We start from the raw sequence: 18,512 nt of genomic DNA on the forward strand, positions 1-18,512 counted from the left end.
CTTCTTCAAAATATCATTAAGTCATCATTAACTTGTTACTCGTAATTCCTTCCCGATACATATCGTATGCCTTGCCTTCTCTTGGCAAACTTTCTTCTCTTACCTCGAATGTCTTTGAAATCTCAATTAGGGTCATCAAATGTCATTCCTTACCTATTGAAATACCGTATACTTCGTGCTCTTCGTTATTCTATTCACTGTGCATTAACGGAAAATTTTCCGAGGTGTAACAATATTGTTAATTATTCTCTATCATACAACGTTGGTAATTAGTTGATCAACGAAAAGTAGATAATGGAAGGAAGGCAAAAGGTGGGGTTATAGAAAATTCAGGGCTGTAACATCAACTTATTTCATTCATCTTGATCCCTAGGTTTAGCTACGAGTTTATTGTAGTAGTTTAACACTAAGCGAAATCTGGAAGGGTCGACATCATCTAAAAAGGCATCTATACATGTATGCCTCTTTAGCAATTTCAATGGACATTGCTTTGCTTGAAGATTTAAAGAGTGATACTAATTTGATAATTGTATCTATATTCTCTTATAGCTATTCCATTTTTAACTTTTTCATCACTCAATAGTATAAATTGGAAATAACTCTACAAACTCACACACACACACACACAAAAAGAAAAAGAAAAAAAAAGACATAATTAAGATGAAGACAAAGAAAAAAAAAATCATTTTGATAAGCTCGTACGCGTATAATAATTACATATTTGCAGCTCCAATGATTGTTTCTTTTCTGAAGTGGAAATTTAAATGGTGGGACAGGGGAGGCGCTAAAGAAATAGAGCGACACAGATATGAATTTAGTGTTTATTACCTCCGAAGTCCGAAACAAACTAACAAAGAATAAGTGCTTTGAAAATCCACATTCCATAGTATGAATCTAATATTTCTTATTGTTGCTTAGATGACTAAATTTGCTTTGTAGACTTATAAATTGGTTCTTGAATATGCATACATCTTACTTTTGAGTATTTCAAAATAGTTGAAAAAAACAAGTTGAGATTGAATAGTTCAACTCATGGTACAAATATTATTCGGTCATGTAATTTTGCAAAATTATAAAAATCGATTGAAATATGTAGGTGGATTTTGCCGAAGAAGAGTGGTTCAACTCCTAAAATCACTTAGTGTTTTCCTGTGTAAGTGTTGCCTGAAGAAAAAGACGAAGACATATGTATTGTAAGTGGTAATAACCTCACTTACAAAATGGGGTGAAATTTCTTATATGTAAATATTCTCAAAAAGTGAACTAAATCCGACTCAAATGAAAGTTTAATTATATATATGAATTTGAAATATTTATAATTTCACGAACACATTATAATAAAGTAAATTGTTTATAAGTTCAATCATCAATATAATTTTCATGTCCGTGCTAATTTCACAAACACATTATAATAAAGAACACACATTATAATTATTTAGAAGTTCAATAATCAATACATTTTCTCCTTTGCGCGGACAAATTTCCTAGTTAACATATTATGCCAAAAAACTTCCATAATCCACATAAGCTCAAAGTGCTTCCTTTAGCTTCTTGGAAAAACTTTTAGTTAGTACTAATTGTTTTTTTTTTTTTGTAGCTATAGTCTTTAACATGTGAGCAATATATGCTAGTGCCTTCTTGTTCTTTCTCAAATTTTTTAGATCTTGAAGTAAAGTAAGTTACATTTTCGAGCTACAGGAAAAACAGTTTTCTTGCTTTTTATTTCACATGTATTTCACAAAAAGATAGTAACTCTTTTTACTAAGTGTAAAACTGAATAATAAAAAAGAAAGAAGCAAGTTGTACATTAAAGCTCAATTATAAATATGCCTCAACTCAAAAACTGCTCAACCACACTCATAGCATATCTCAACTCTTAATCTTCGCTATTTTGGTCTGTAATTAGTCATTTCATATCGCCTCAAGAAAGATGAAAATAGAGAACCCCGCATCTTCTATTCTTCTAATTTTACTTCTCTCCATCTTTTTCACTGAATCCATAGCTGATATTTGTCCATTCAATGTTGCAAATTATGGTGCAAAACCAGATGGGAAAACTGATTCATCAAATGCTTTTTTAACTGCTTGGGACTCAGCTTGTGGCTCTTCAAAACCAGCCACAATTTATGTACCACAAGGAAAGTTCTTAGTTAAACAAGCACATTTTAAAGGAAAATGCAAGAACAAAGCCATAATGTTTCGAATCTATGGTACACGTGTGGCGCCTTCCAATTATAATGTGATTGGAAATGCCAAAAATTGGCTTCTGTTTGAAGGTGTTGATGGAGTTTCCATTCATGGTGGTAGACTTGATGGCCAAGGATCTGGTTTGTGGGCTTGCAAAGCCCACAAGAAGAATTGTCCGAGGGGCGCCACAGTACGTTTTCTAAGAAGAATTTAACCTATATACACTGACGGTATAAATGACATAACTATTTTATTTTATTTAAGCAATTAACCTGCTTTGTTAGCCATGTTACGTACTAATCTCACTATTTTTATGAACTGTTACATGTAGTTATCATTTAGATAACCTGATAGTGTAACTTATTATAGTATACATTATTCAAAATTTCATTCCTCTTTAGCAAGAGCTGCCTCAGTGACGTCAAGGTACCTATTATAAGAGGAATTTAACTTATATACACTGACAGTATAAAGAACGTAACTATATGTACCACCAGTATATTTTATCATGTCGCAACAAGTAATCTGCTTTATTATTCAGGTTATGAATTGTTACATATTGTTATCTCTTAGGCAATCTATAGTGTGCAATAGACAAGTTCAAAGGCTGTTCATTTCTCAAAATTAGCAGTTTTCTTTATGAGTTGTAACGTTCCCTTCAAATAAGGATAAACATGTACTTTATGTGAATAACCGTGCAAGCATTTTCTACCCTGGTATTATTATGGTTATTTAATTTTTTCTAAGGCAGTATTAACTTCTTTACTGGTAATGAGCTATGACCTTAGACCATAGAAATCTTAATTAAATGCTGCCTTTAAACTGAAATGAAAATCCAATTGCTTATTATTGAGTTGGATGCTGACAAATTGTTATATTGTTTTCTTGCTATTTGCAGACTCTGGGATTTTCCAATTCTAACAATGTAGCAATAACTGGACTAACTTCATTGAACAGCCAAATGTTTCACATTGTCATCAATGGGTGCAAAAATGTGAAGTTGCAGGCTGTCAAAGTTTTTGCCCCAGGAAAAAGCCCGAATACGGATGGCATTCATGTTCAATTATCGTCGGAGATCTCAATCTTGAACTCGATAATTAGTACGGGAGATGATTGCGTATCCATCGGTCCAGGAACAACTAACTTGTGGATCCAAAATATGGCTTGTGGCCCTGGACATGGAATCAGGTAAAAGTAATACCCCTCCGTTCCAATTTATGTGATGATATTTGACTAGAGACGGAGTTTAAGAATATAAGAAAGACTTTTGAACTTTGTGATCTAACACAGTCATAAATAGCTGTGTGGGCTATAAATCATCTCATTAACGGTAAATTGGAAGATTAAAGACGGCTATAAATCATCTCATTAACGGTAAATTGGAAGATTAAAGTTTAATTATTACTCCCTCTGTCCCAATTTATGTGGCACCGTTCGGATTTCGAGAGTCAAACAGTTTAATTTTGACTGCCAATCCGCACATGAATCTTTAAGTTTTTTGAAATAAAATATAAATATTTGAAAACTATGTAAAAAGTACTATAATTCACAATAATTGATAATTCAAAATACTCAAAAGATTAATGAAAAATTTACGGTCGAAGAAAGACTTGTTTGAATCTCAAAATCCGAAAAATGTCACATAAATTGGAACAGAAAGGTGTCATTCTTTTTTAACTTACTACAAGTAAGGAGTGTCATATAAATAATTGGGACAGGGGGAGTAAAAGATAAGCACATGTACCTGTCCATAATAAGTGAGATCAGTAAACATGGAAATAAGACGGATAACTTGCTATATAAAAGAAATGTGGCGAATTTTGTGCAGCATTGGAAGTTTAGCCAAGGATTTTGAAGAAGCAGGGGTGCAGAATGTGACAGTGAGATCAGTTATATTTAAGAACACAACAAATGGTGTGAGGATCAAAACATGGGGCAGACCAAGTACTGGCTTTGTCAATAATGTTCTTTTCCAGCACGCCACGATGATTGACGTTCAAAATCCAATCGTTATCGATCAAAATTACTGCCCGTATAACAAAAATTGTCCGGGCCAGGTCTCAGGTGTGAAAGTAAGTGATGTCACATATCAAGATATCCATGGAAGTTCAGCAACACGAGTTGCGATGAAATTTGATTGCAGTAAAGAGAATCCATGCAGAAGAATAAAATTGGAAGACGTAAATCTCACTTATAAGAATGAAGCAGCTGCTGAAGCTTCATGTGCTACTAATGTGGCAGGAGCAACTTCTGGCATTATTCAGCCTACCGGTTGTTTGTAATCGAAAATTCAAGAAAACGGTTCTTCCCTGATTAATTTTGGTATATTTAGGTAGCTTTTTATTTAGATTAGAGAACCAGTGGTTTAATTTAATTGCTTATACTAAGTATCAGTAGCTTTGTCATATTACTTTGTTGAAATTAGAAGTGCTTGCTTGAGCCCGTGGGGCGATTTGAATGCCCTACTTAGCAACCCAAAGAGAAATTGTCTTCTCACTATTCATTGTTAAAGAATGTCTTTCTACTTTGGTCTATTCGAAGTGTCAATTACATGCTTTATTTGTCACATTTAGGCAAGTAAAATGTTCAGTATTCATATTAAGAATTTTGACATGACAAGAGGGATTGCTCAGATAGTAAGCATCCTTCACCTTCCAACCTGAAGGTTGGGGGTTCGAGTCACCAAAGGAGCAAAAGGGTGGAGCTCCTTGGGGGAGGCGTAAAAAAAAGAATAAAAAAGAATTTTGAACTTCTATAAGTTCCAGTAATCTTCTTAGTTCTGTAAAAGCATCTGGTTCTGTTTGCTCGAGGCCAATTTCAGCATACAACTCTCAGAAATTGCCAATAAAATTTGGAACTAAGTCAATTCAGCGTAAGTCTTCCATATATTCTTCTAAAAACTGCAAATGCAGTTAGTAAGGCTTCCAAATGCAGTAAAATAGATACAGATTCTTAAATCTTACAGCTGTAACAGAAGCTATAAGCATACAGACTCGTAACACAGGTTTCATGCTTTAATTTAGAGTATTCCTAATTTGTTTTGCTAAGTAACCGGATAAACTGTAGCCCTAGTCATTTAGACTTGAAATATCAGTTGATAATGGTATCTTTTGTATCCAGTCCCTTCGACCTTGAGAAATATTCTTGAGTGTAAATGACTAGGGCTACAGTATTGTTAGCCTCTGCATTGTTGGCCTCTCATTCAGAAAGAACTTCACACAGTTGCAAGCCAAGTCAAGAAATTGGAGGATCAAATCATCGACTCCTTTTCCAAGCAAATCTCTATCTGCATCAAGTAGACAAGGAGAGTGATCAATAGATTTCTCGAGCTGGTCAATTCATGTGGTTCCTTTCCAGTTATAAGCTCAAGAAGCACGACACCAAAGCAGCAGATATCTTGCCTGTAAGAACCTAAACCTGAATATTCAGCTACTGGGAAAAGACCCCAACTTAAAGTAGAATCATTCTTACTCCAAAATTTTGCTTCCCAAAAGTTGGATATTTTGGGTTCAAGATTTTGATCTAGCAAGCTATATGGTGTGCTTATGCTTCCGTGTGTAACATGTAATTCGTACCCATGATGAAGCCAAGCCAGGCCTTTTGCTATCCCAAGTGCAATTTTAACTCTCGTAGGAAAGTCAAAATTCCTGGCCTTATCTTCATTCAAGTGCAGCCATTCATGAAGATTGCCATTATGCATGTATTTGTAAACAAAAAGTCTTTTTCCCCTTTCAACACAGAAACCTATTAGAGGCAATAGGTTCCAGTGCCTCAAACCACCAAGAGTTGTTATCTCCGAGACCAACTCATCTTCCAAATTCTCCTAGTCATTCAATTTCTTGACACCAAGTGTCCAGCCATTCGGTAGAATTGCTTTTTACACTTTGCCCAACATTCCGTTTCCTACCAGATAGTCTTCACTAAAATCAGAAGTCGTGTTTGCCAGCTCCTTGAAGCTCATTCGCGTAACAAACTTCTCCAGCTTTAGTATCTGTAAAAAAGCAAGTTGAGCTATTAGACCATACACAGAACAGAACAGAACAAAACTTTGAGAAGCTTATTGCGGTCACATTCTAGTATGCGATGAACTAATGCGGTGTTATTACTCTGTATCCAATATTATAAAGTTAAACAGAAACAGAATCTGGAAAAATTTCAGAAAACGTAAAACAGAAACTGAAATAAATATGAACAGTATCTGAACATATATGGAAAATCAAACCGAGCCCACTGAATTCACAGTGTGTCCTTAAGGAAATTATTCCCCTCAATGTAGCCGAGGTGTTGGAATCTTTCCTCCCAGGATAGAACGATTTACTCACCAAAATAGTTGTACAGTAAATTTTGATGACGATGAACCACTCGAAGGCAGTATATCACACAAGATTTTAAGAAGTGCAGAAAAGAAGAATAAGAATATCAGAAAATTTCGTAAGTAAAAATTCTGAGGATCAACGAAAATATATAGTCATTGAAGCACTGATTGGGAAAAGGTTTGCAACCTTTCAGAAAAGGCTTGCAACCTTTTAGAAAAGTCACAGTTTAAAAAAAAAAAAAACGGAGGCAAATTTAAAAATAATCCGGGAAAGAAACGGGTCGCCGGTCAGACACGCTGATCCGGGTCACTAACCGGTCAGGATCAGGATAATTTAATTAATTAATTAATTAATAATTAAAGAAAATTTGGTCCAAAAAGACTATCAATAAGCCGAGCTGAGCGATGACGACGGCGCGAGGGGAGACCCTCTTCTTAACCCTTTAGCAACAAGGAGTGTTTCTACTCTTAAGTAGGAGAACTTTTATTTCCACTGCCAATGAGAGACAAATGCTTATTTCATAAAGTAAAAGGGAACAACTCATTTTCCCTCCAATTTCCCATTCAACCTATCAATTAAACCCAACATGCGGTGCAAGCAAAAAATACAACTTAACAATGCAAGGGGAAATCTGATAATTCAGTATGATTTTTACCTTCTGGTGGCTGCTTAATTTCTCTTCACTTCCTGAATTTAAATGTTTCTTTGACCTTAGCTTCCATTTGTTCAATGAGACTATCGTGTTGCTAGCTTTGCTAGGAAATTGAAATACACGAAGGATTAAAACCAATGTAGTGAAAACTACCCAACCAATCACAAACGCTTTGATGAACGAAGCACGATCTATATGTTTCCATATCCAAGAATCCCCACATCCACTCAAGGGCTTCCCACAAAGATCTGGATTGTGCAAAATTCTCAGCATTGATTTGTTTGCTAACAAATGATGGCACTAGACCAGTCAAGTAATTGTTGGCTACACTGAAAGTCTTCAGACGAAGCAAATTGCCTATCCTGCTTGGAATTTCACCTTCTATATCAGGCGGTATATTGCCAAAAAATGTGTTATTTGAGAGATCAAGTGATGTAACATATTCAAGTATTACTGATATATCGGAAGGGATGGTTCCATACAAGCTGTTGCCAGAAAAATTTAATCCAGTCAAGCCAGTACAATTTCGAATGCCTCGAGGAAACTCACCTATTAATCCCATGTTTGGAAGTATGATGGTCAGTACCTTATTTTCATTCTCATGCCAGCATTCAATTCTTGTAATGAATTTTTTATTGATTTCAAGCAATAAAAATCACTCTCTGCAGCATTGCAGACGCAAAATCTGCCAAATAATGTAAACAGAAATCCAACAACAGTGTAGATGAAAAAGAAAGGTCTTGTTCTGAAGTTTGTTTTATCCATTATTTGAGAGACTTCCTTCTAAATCTTGAATTTATGAAGAAGGAAATATTTGCATTGAACCTGAAGAACTTATTGTAGCAATGGGGTCAAACTAGTCCGGCCAATCAGTCAACTTCCTAGAAGCAACTTGGAAAAAGCTCAATGTCTTTACTTATTGATGATTCTTTGACTTAATTCATTGTCTGACGTTCTCCGCGTAAAGATTTCAAACATGTGGGAATTGGTATATATATATATATACACGCACACGCACAGGGGCGAATTTATGCATAAATTTTAGGTCACATGGTCACTCGACTAAACTCGATATTTTATGCGTATAATTGTGAAAATATATCTAATATTAACTAAAGGAACACATGGTCAAAATAGGCTGAGTAGAGCACTGGGTAGAGGCTATGTTTACATCCTTAAGGTCACGGGTTCAATCCAAGTGATTTAAAGCCACACAAATATTCAAGACTTATTTTGAACCACAAGTTTCAAAAGTCTTCACTCTTTCTTAAATATCGTGCCCAGTCAAATGAGTTCACATAAATTGAAACGGAGGAAGTAGTACATTCAAGGTGTTATTAATTATGGTTGCTATGTTTATTTGTGATGAACTGCTCTATTGCTTGTACAATATTACTCTTTGTAAGTAATCTAATAATGTGAAAAAGTTGTAGCTCACAACTGTACAAGGAGAGAATAAGCTTTGAAAGCCTTCATCAGGTAAGCGACATGTTGTGTTTTGAATACTCATGACATTCAATTATTCCACAAGATTGAAAATACATGAATACTGATCTAATAAGTTTGAGATCAAATACGAAAATACTCTCAATTTTTATGATATTAAATGTGCTCCTGAAGCAGTATTTACGGAAAAAAAAAAAGTTTTAAAATATATTATGAGATTATTTTATGCCTAGTTGTGACTAAACAAAATTATGTTACATTCCTTGAAGTGAATGAGAAAAATTGTGATAAACATTATATAAGGGTAAGATGGTGGGTTCAAGTCCAACGCACTATAAGGGTAAGATATCGTGTTCGAGTCCTGATGCACCGTGATGATAAGATGTTGGGTTGGGTCCCAACACATTATGGTCTCACATAGCTTTATGAGGGAAAGACATCAGGTTCAAGTCTGGTGCTCCACGATGAGAAGACGTTGGGTTCTAGTCCCAACGCATTATGGCCTAGCACGCCTTATATGTATAAGATATTGGGGTCGCGACCCGATGCACCATATTGATGATATAATGATGACTAAGATAAAATTATGCCTTTCTGAGGAAATACATACATATATATATATAGCGCAACGCGGTGTGAGAAAATACATACATATATATATATATAAAGCATGCACAAGAGAAAAATTATGAAGCCCGTCCCGCTGAATCTGCTCCATTCTATGAAGCGAATGTGAGAGCGATAGATCAAAAGTCTGAAAGAAGACTAAATAATTATCAGGGTCGTATGAATGAATGTGGGCGTGGCAAATAACAAAATAATAATCGTCACCGTGGTGGTAATTACAAATAAGAGAATAATAAGGATTCTCAGGAATAATCCTTCAAAAGGTGAAGGTAATGTCGGCCAACGATGTGGTATGAAAGGGAATTGGGCACATGACTGCCATTCGTTCGAACATTTTGTCAAGCTTTATCAATCCTTCATCAAAAGAAAGAAAAACAAAGTGAGGCGACACTTGACCTTTTGATGTTGAGGCGAGGCCATATGAATAATTATGAGAAATGCTTGGGAAAAAAACAATAAGCTCATGAGACATGTCTAGATGATTATAATTCATTCTAGAAGTCAATATGGCCATATGCATTAAACTTATGAACTAATACATGCTTATGGTTGAACAAATACCACAACTCACCTCTAGTGGAGGTTTCAAAGAAATAAGGAAATAGTTTGGCATAAACGGTCATTGGTCACATGCTTTTAGTACGTCAAAAATATTGTGGTATGTCTTATGATGAATCACCAAAGGGAAAAAGCAAGAATAAGTCTTGCCTATAAAGGAGACGTCCACCATACTAATTGTATTATGAAATATGTGGTTGCACATAATTAATTGGTGTTCCGGATGAGCTAATGTGTTACTACCCGGAGGAATGAAATTGTTCAAAATATTGGGCTTGTAGTAAGTCTCAAAAGAAACTTATTAAGTTTCAAAGGCAATGAATTATATTGAGACTACAAATTATGGGAAGATTTAATCTTCATGTTACTATATGCAGAGCGGGTTATAAATAATTATATGAAAGGTTACCCGACTTTTCCTCCTGTTTGAACTACACAAATATGGGCATGATGATGGAATCACACGCGATAGTAAACTAGAAGTTTACTGAAACAAATATAAGTTGGCATGATGTGAAAATAATTGAGACTTCACGTGGTTATATGTCACGACCCGACTAGGGCCGCGACGGGTACCCGGGGCTAACCACCGAGCATCGCTCGTTTCCTCACTCGTCATAACCATTTTACATTTCTTTATCATTCATAATCTCATAATCATAAGACAACCATTTTTCATTTAAAAAAAAAAACACAAATGATTTTATATACATGTGCCCCTTTAGGTTATCAAAATAACATATACAAATATAACATAGTAATCTTGTGAGACCATCTAACCCACACTGCGCGTCTACGAGCCTCTACTGACATATTATACATATAGACGGAACAAGACTCCGGCGTGCACGAAATACATATATGAACCAAAAGAATAAACATAAGCACCTCCGAACAATGGAGTGCTCTCAATCAGCTGACAGCTACTAAGAATCTGGATCAAGCTCACCTCCCTGTCTACCTGTGGGCATGAACACAGCGTCCGAAGAAAACGGACGTCAGTACGAAAATTGTACTGAGTATGAGAGGCATAAACAATAACAATATATCAATGAAATAGGAAGGCATCAATGAAATAAAGAGGCATCAATAAAGAGCAATCTGTACTGGCTGTCAAATATAAATGAAATAATGCATGCTGACTTACTCATAATCATTATCATGTCATGTATGTATACATATATAAGCTGCCCGTCCATATAGGTACGGTGTGATAATGTATAAGCTGCCCGTCCATGTAGGAGCGGTGTAATAATCATAGCCTGCGTCCAGGCCTCCCGCGTCCGGGGTATAAGCTGCCCACTATAGTGGTGTGCACATCTACGTGCCTGCCCAGCCGACTATAGCGCGGCGCGGTGTGAGAAAATACATACATATATATATATAAAGCATGCACAAGAGCCCAATCAAAAGCCATAACTATATCGGAGTGACGTAAGGTCGGTGGCTTCCGGCGTCATCATGGAACATTCGTTGACATCCTGCCTCACCTTGAAGGAATTAGCATATAAGGTGAGTGTAAGCAATAAATAGCATCATTAACATCATAGGATCATCACAACATGAGTATTGGGATTTCTATACTTTACTCATTACCTTGTGTGGCTAATTATGGACATAGACTCATATTTTCCGGAACTTAAGGAAACTCATGGATAAAAAGAGAGTCAAGCTATAAGATTCATGCCATAGAAAGAAAGGACTAGCCTCACATACCTTGAACTCTATCTAATGTCCAACGTCTGCTTCTCGAGCTCGCAGGTCTAAAATTAAGATAACATAGGCCACAATTAGATTATCCACATCACTTACCAACCAATCCAAGTACGAATGAAACTTAACAAAATTCGGGCAGCATTTCCCCTGTAAACTTAACAATCCTCGAAATTCCAACTTAGCCAAACTTCAATAAAAATACCAACAACAACAATACCAACAATTTCATATCAAACTAGAATTAAATTCATTCTTAAATTACTTTCAAAACAGCCCAATATTAATATACATTCCTATACCGATACTTGTATACACTTCCTTATTTTTGTATATACATAGTATAACAACAAGCACAACCACAACAACTACAGCCAATTCCACGATATTCCAGTACACCAAACAATTTATAACAACCACCAAACAGTCCATATGATAACAATAACAATTTATCCGATTTTCCGCAATTAGTTTCGTAGTTCCCGTCTCACAATTTGACTATGACTTGGACGAATTTGAATATATCTAGTAGAGGAGAATTCTTACCTCATATGCCAAGAAATACTCTTCTTCCATATTACTTCATCTTGAAGAAACCCAGATCCCACTACACGATGAAATGGAATAACGTAGCTGCTATGTGTTAAGAAGAGAATATTGCCATGTTATTTGAAGAAAAACGTTTCTGCTACATAATAATGAAGAATACGTTGGTCTACTATTGAAGAAAAATGTTTCTATTCCTTAGACAGATCACTCTTTAATATGAATTCTTAAGTGAATCCTATGCTTTGGCCGTAGGGCCTACCTAATTCCACATTTTAGTATGAAACATTCTTACCCCCACTTATAAGCACCATACCCACTTAATTGTATGAGTCATATTTTTGTTTCCTTGTAATGCATACACATGGCCATGCCAATACACTTGTCCGTTTATTCATTTTCTTATGAAACTTGCTTACTTTATCTCGTGCAATTTAATTCCTTGCTCCCAATTTATTTACATGGACCACTTTTAATACACTTCGTATACTCATTATCATAATCATGTCGTATAACATAATTTACGTTCATAACAACGTTTACATAACCCACAAAACAGTCCAACAAACAGCCCATGAGCCAACAACAACATCAAATACAATTTACGGTATAATTTTTGTATTTCTCGTCCCACAATTTAGCTATGACTTCAATAAATTTAAATATACTTAGAAGAGGATAATTCTTACCTTATATACCAAGAAATGATCTTCTTCCACTTTACTTCCCTTCGAAGAAAACCCGAATTCAACAACGTAACAAAATAAAATAACGAGATCGAAGGGGTGCGCAAAGCCCGCATGTTTTTCTTGAGACAAAGAGTACACTTTTCTTCCTTGAAATTAAAAAGAAAGGCTTCCACATTTGTAGACCAAATAACGTTGCTCATTCTTAGAGCAAACTGATGCTTACCATTTTTCCTTAAATAAAAAAAATGATGACTACTTCAAAGATAAAATGATATAAATGATTACATGACACTTTCTTGTTTCACACGTGGACCACCTGAGTACATATCTCTTTTGAAATCATAATATAAGTTGCCACCATAACATGTACAGGTGTTATACTTATCCTCATAAATTCACGAGTAGGACAAAATAATTATTATCCACTTAATTTATTTCTTGACCTCAACTCACTTTAAGTAGTAATCATTTTTAATACACTTCATATACTCATTTTCATGCTCATGTGACATAGCACTAGTCCATACCCCTTCATTAGCCACACATAAAATATAATTTTCAATCACCGTCATCACACTTGTTAAGGCCCAAATTATTTTTGGACTTCATTCCTCACATATACCAAGTTCTTGTTTTTCATGCTTAAATATAACCAAATTCTCCGGACTCGGATAAATTTCCTCATGTTGGACAGTTCACTTTCCTAGTCCAAAAATACGGAACATCATAGCTTGAACCGTATTTCACTCAAATAAATTTTAAACCTCGACGAAACTTATTTTCTTTGATTTGTTTAACTTCTAATCCTTACGATACATGTGTACCATCACTTTAACAACCTATAAGCTTGGGGGATAACCTCGTGTCCATTACTAATATCATTTAACTCGTACACTTTCCAACGCATGAGAACACGGGATGTAACATTATATATTAAAGAAATAAAAGATTCTTCAAGAATTCTCATGTGCTGCTTATTCTCATGGTAAATTGATCATTGTACCAGCTAAGGTTGGGATTGTATTCCCTGATTTTTGAAACATATAAAAGGTGAATATGGGCCCGTTTACCTGCCATGTGGACCACTTATTATTATATGGTATTAATAGATGCATCTATGGTTGGTCACATGTGCATTGGTATCTTGAAATTGGAATGGGCAAGGTTGTTTGCTCAAATTTTTAAATTAAGAGCACAATTCTAAACTATGATATTATGTTGATAATGCTAATTTATACCCAAGTTGGTTTAGCAGAAATTGTATGCCTTTAATTATAGCTAAACCATTGTCTATGAGAATAAAACTCCCAAATGAAAATTTGGTATGAGATGTGTTGTTTAATATGTAGCAGCACTTGTACGCATCAAAACCAACAAGGTTCCCCTATATGGTTGGTTTCAAGGACAGGAACCAAATAATTCCCATCTAGATATTTAATTGTGCGGTATATGATTCAATTGCTCTACAACAACGCACAAAGATGGATCCTCAAAGAAAATTGAGAATATATTATTAACTATCTTGAACCAATCACAGGAGATTTAATTTGTTTACGATCAGATTTGGTGATTGATGTTTCAACGAATAAGTTTTCTCAATATTATGGGTAGTGATGGAGCCAGGATATTTACTAAGGGAGTTCCAAATATGAAAAAGTAAACACACGAAGAAGTCAAAGGGGTTCAACGTCTATTATATTATACATAAAAAATATTATTAACCATGTATAAACAGTATAATTTTCCGCCGAAGGGGGTTCGGATAAACACCTTTGGCCCTTCCTACCTCCGCCCTAATTATGGGGGAAAAAATAAGCAGCAGGAAAATGAGACAGATTGAAATACATTATCACAGTCTTATATGGGTTCTCGTAAAAATCAGTGAGATCAAGAGGTTCGAGAGATCATTTATTTGCAAGATATTGCAAAACAATTATCAGACGTATTATTGACCAAAAGCAAATTATATATCATGATCTTCAACAATACAAACTATAGCTGCTACATCTTCAAATCATGCAAAAATATTAGCCATGAAGCTAGTCGAGAATGGTTATGATTAAGATCATGACTCAACATATTTTGCAACTGCGTGATCTTTCTTTGAAGAAAGATTCTAACAATATTGTAATAAGACAACACTAGTTGTATAGCTCAATTGAAGGAAGAATCCATCAAAGAAGGCAAAACAAAGTACATTTGACCCAAATTCTTTTTCACACATGATTTTCAACAAAATGGTGACATAAATGTTCAACAGATGTGGGCGAGTGATAATCTTGCAGATTTGTTCACTAAAGCATTACCAACATCAACCTTTGAGAAGCTAAGATACAAGATTGGAATGCGTCATCTCCCAGATATCAAGTGATGTTTCTATCAGGGGGAGCAACGTACGCGTTGCACTCTTTTTTCCTTAACCAAAGTTTTGTCCCAATTGAGTTTTCCTCATAAGATTTTTAATGAGGCAGCTAGCACTCAATGCGTATTACAAGATGTGTGTATTCTTTTTCCTTCACTAAGAATTTTTCTCACTGATTTTTTCCTAGTAAGGTTTTAACGAGGCACATTATCTATGGACATCCAAGGGGAAGTGTTGAATACAATGAACTAAAGTGGCTGTCAATTTAATTCTCAGAGATCACATACATGATTCGCTTGAATTCATATGTATGTATTTGATTTGTAACTTCATTCTTGCCTTTAATGATGTACTCTATAACTATAAATAGAGCTCTTTTGACTCACGGATTGTACACTTGAAATAAGAAGAAAACTCTTCACCTCCTCTCTACATCTATTGTCTCTATATATCTTGTTTTATATTATTTCATTTGCTCTCAATTTACAACGTTCTTCAATTTATTTTCATTTTTCTGCGGTTATTGCCACTAAAGAAAATGACAAATTTGTGACGGACAAATCCGTCAAAAATCATTGATTGTGACGGATTTGTGCCAAATTTATTAAAAAAAATTATTTAAGAAAGGTTGATCCGTCACAAACCCGTCAAAATTCTGTCACAATTTGTGGCAGAATTGCTCCGTGTCAAAAATTCCGTCACAATTTTGACATTTTCTTGTAGTTGCAAAGATCTAATTTATGTCTATTCATTGTCAATGTCAATTGGAGAACATTGTTGTAACTCTTGTTGATTATAGTGGAGCTTTTGTGGGCCGGAGGTCCCGTGGATGTTTCCTCTTCACCTTGAAGGGGTTTTACCACGTAAATTTGGTGTCTCTTGCAATTGATTTATTTTTGCGTGCTTTGCTATTTTATTGTTAGTATAGTTGCTGCCCGGATTTCCGTTTGTGCTAGTATTTATTGTCTTCTCTTGGTTCAAATAGTGTGGGAAGTTTTGACTTGGGTATTTCTTCCGCTGTTATCTCATCGTGCAATTTGGTTATTGCTTGTTTCTTCCCAACAAAATGTTACATGAGGATCAATAGAACAACCAGTATGTTTAATACAAAAGAATCCAAATACAGTTTATAAATTGGAGCTTGCTAGGCCAGCCTCCGAACAAGTAACAGAAACAATAAAATTATATTATTAGAGTGTCCAGCTTCGTTTTGTATAGTAATTATCAGCTTTATTTTCACTTTGTAAATTAAAGTATGCAGTATGATATTATACAAATAAATTTATAGTATCTGTTTTCTTCTTATTTATAAGGCGCAGCCAGAAGTTTCTAAACCAAAAGCTCTTCCTCCAGCATTAACACATGAAGCTTTAGCTCGGCCATCTTTGTAACTAAGATTCACATCTTCAAGTGTTATTCCACTACATGGATTCGTTTTGCTACAATCTAATTTCACCGCAATTTCTGTAGCCGATGTTCCGTGTATGTTTTGATACGTTACATCACTTATTTTTACACCGGAGCCCTAAAAAAGAAAAAGAGAAGAATAATATGTTAGATAGATGAACACGATCTTTAATTTATCATAATAATTCGTGTCATCATTGTGCTAAATTTAACTGTTCAAACATTACCTGATGAGGACAACTTTCATGATTAGGGCAATAATCTTGGTCTATGATTATTGGATTTTGAACATTAGACATAACTAAATGCTGAAAGAGAACACCTTTAACAAAGCCATTGCTAGGCCTTGCCCAAGTTTTCACTCTCACACCATTTTGAGTTCCAGTGAAAGTCACTGTTTTAACTGTCACATTTTGAACTCCAGCCTCTTGCACTTCCCAACCTAAACTTCCAATGCTGCATCAAACATATTAATTCTTAGTTGATAGTAATTAAATCATTATAACTTAACGAATTTATACAAGAGTTTAATTTCTATACACTGACAGTTTAATAAAGATTCAAGCCACTTAAAGACAACTACATATAAATGTGCATAACAAGTGAAACTAGTAACCCGGAATAATAAGGCGGGTAACCTGCTACTAAAAGTTAAAATGAAATTGATTGTGTAAAGTATTTTTATACTATAGGTACATATAAGTTAATTTTAACTATGTTAAATAACTAAGATATATTAAAATGTTTACTATAAAAAAAATAGAGAGGAAGATTTAAATAGCACTACAAAGTATTATGTTCCAAACCTGATTCCATGGCCAGGGCCACAAGCAATGCTTTCGATCCATAAGTTAGAATTTCCAGGGCCAATTGAGATGCAATCATCTCCAGTACCAACACGTGAGTTCATAATGCTGACTCCTGACGATGATTGTACATGAATTCCATCGGTGTTGGGGCTATTTCCTGGAGCTGAGACTCGCACTCCTTGTAGCTTCACATTATGGCAGCCATCAACCAAAATATGGAACATTTGACTATTTTGTGCAGTTACTCCGTTGATTATGATGTTATCCGAGTTGTAAAAGGCCAGTGCCTGCTCCAAAGTTCAATGCACAAAAGATTATTGTGCTAGTTTAATTTGACGTAATATCGATCCAATTCTTCTTTGGCACTACGGGTATGTTTGGTACATCAGAAACCAATTTTCAAGAAGATTTGTTTTTCCACGTGGAAGTCATATATATTATCTGGATTTTTGTTTCTTTGGTACCGTGGAAATGACTTCCTCACTTAGCTTATTGATCGAAGTCATTTTCCTTATAAGTATTTAACCTTTTAACTTCTTTTTATTTTGATCATCCACTTAGTAGTTACGTACTACATAGAGGAGTATCAATATTTTGGATTCAAAAGGTTCGCCTAAACGCTCTCACATTTTGGGAGTAATATTATTACTAAATATTTTCAACTTACTTACCAAACACTGAAAACATTTTTCATGGCAAACTTTACATACCGTAGTTCCCTGAGGACATTTCTTGCCAGAGGTCTTGCAAGCCCAAAGACCAGCACCTTGTCCATCAAAAGTTCCACCATAGATAGAAACTCCGGTGACTTTTTCGAACTTTATCCAATTTCCAGACTTGCCAATCACATTATAATCAGAGGGAGCTAAGAGAGTGCCATCAATGCGTATAGTAATAGCGTTGCTCTTGCATGTTTTGCCACTGAAGTATGCGTTGCGAATCAAGTAACTTCCACGTGGTACGTATATAGTGGCCGCTCTAGTAGAAGCACAGGCTGCAGTCCATGTACTCAAAAAAGCAGTTGATGAGTCTGTTTTGCCATTGGATTTTGCTCCATAATTTTGGACATTGTAAATGGTATTTGCTGCTAATGATAGGTTGAAGAGAAAGATCAAGAAAAGTGGGAATATTGCTAAGAGACTCAGTTTGCACATCATCATTTTGCTAATGGAAAATTGCTAAAATGTTTTTTTGAGGGAT

General features: G+C 35.1%; 2 protein-coding genes and 1 pseudogene across 2 annotated transcripts; 1 reads left to right on the forward strand and 2 right to left on the reverse strand.

The window, feature by feature from the left end:
- The first annotated feature begins 1,801 nt into the window (after positions 1–1,801).
- On the forward strand, positions 1,802–4,621 carry LOC132602612 (polygalacturonase-like). Its single transcript, XM_060315424.1, has 3 exons — positions 1,802–2,377; positions 3,086–3,375; positions 4,016–4,621. Exons 1-3 carry the CDS (start codon positions 1,931–1,933, stop codon positions 4,467–4,469), a joined length of 1,191 nt encoding a protein of 396 aa, XP_060171407.1. The 5' UTR covers positions 1,802–1,930; the 3' UTR covers positions 4,470–4,621.
- A 216-nt stretch (positions 4,622–4,837) lies between these two features.
- Positions 4,838–7,941, reverse strand: LOC132602613 (probably inactive leucine-rich repeat receptor-like protein kinase At5g48380; annotated as a pseudogene).
- An 8,325-nt stretch (positions 7,942–16,266) lies between these two features.
- On the reverse strand, positions 16,267–18,512 carry LOC132602615 (polygalacturonase-like). Its single transcript, XM_060315425.1, has 4 exons — positions 18,023–18,512; positions 17,310–17,599; positions 16,731–16,959; positions 16,267–16,621 (listed from the first exon to the last, which is right to left on the reverse strand). The coding sequence occupies exons 1-4, from the start codon at positions 18,470–18,472 to the stop codon at positions 16,403–16,405; spliced, it is 1,188 nt and encodes a 395-aa protein (XP_060171408.1). The 5' UTR covers positions 18,473–18,512; the 3' UTR covers positions 16,267–16,402.

Source organism: Lycium barbarum, chromosome 7 (assembly GCF_019175385.1).
Source record: "Lycium barbarum isolate Lr01 chromosome 7, ASM1917538v2, whole genome shotgun sequence".
Classification (NCBI taxonomy): domain Eukaryota; kingdom Viridiplantae; phylum Streptophyta; class Magnoliopsida; order Solanales; family Solanaceae; genus Lycium; species Lycium barbarum.

Excerpts from the sequence above, each read along its gene's own strand:
- LOC132602612 (XM_060315424.1), top strand. The coding sequence starts at position 1,931 with ATGAAAATAGAGAACCCCGCATCTTCTATTCTTCTAATTTTACTTCTC. Across the intron at positions 2,378-3,085 it reads ATTGTCCGAGGGGCGCCACA|ACTCTGGGATTTTCCAATTC; the intron begins GTACGTTTTCTA and ends TGCTATTTGCAG. Across the intron at positions 3,376-4,015 it reads GGCCCTGGACATGGAATCAG|CATTGGAAGTTTAGCCAAGG; the intron begins GTAAAAGTAATA and ends AATTTTGTGCAG.
- LOC132602615 (XM_060315425.1), bottom strand. The coding sequence starts at position 18,472 with ATGATGATGTGCAAACTGAGTCTCTTAGCAATATTCCCACTTTTCTTG. Across the intron at positions 17,600-18,022 it reads AATGTCCTCAGGGAACTACG|GCACTGGCCTTTTACAACTC; the intron begins GTATGTAAAGTT and ends ACTTTGGAGCAG. Across the intron at positions 16,960-17,309 it reads GGCCCTGGCCATGGAATCAG|CATTGGAAGTTTAGGTTGGG; the intron begins GTTTGGAACATA and ends TGTTTGATGCAG.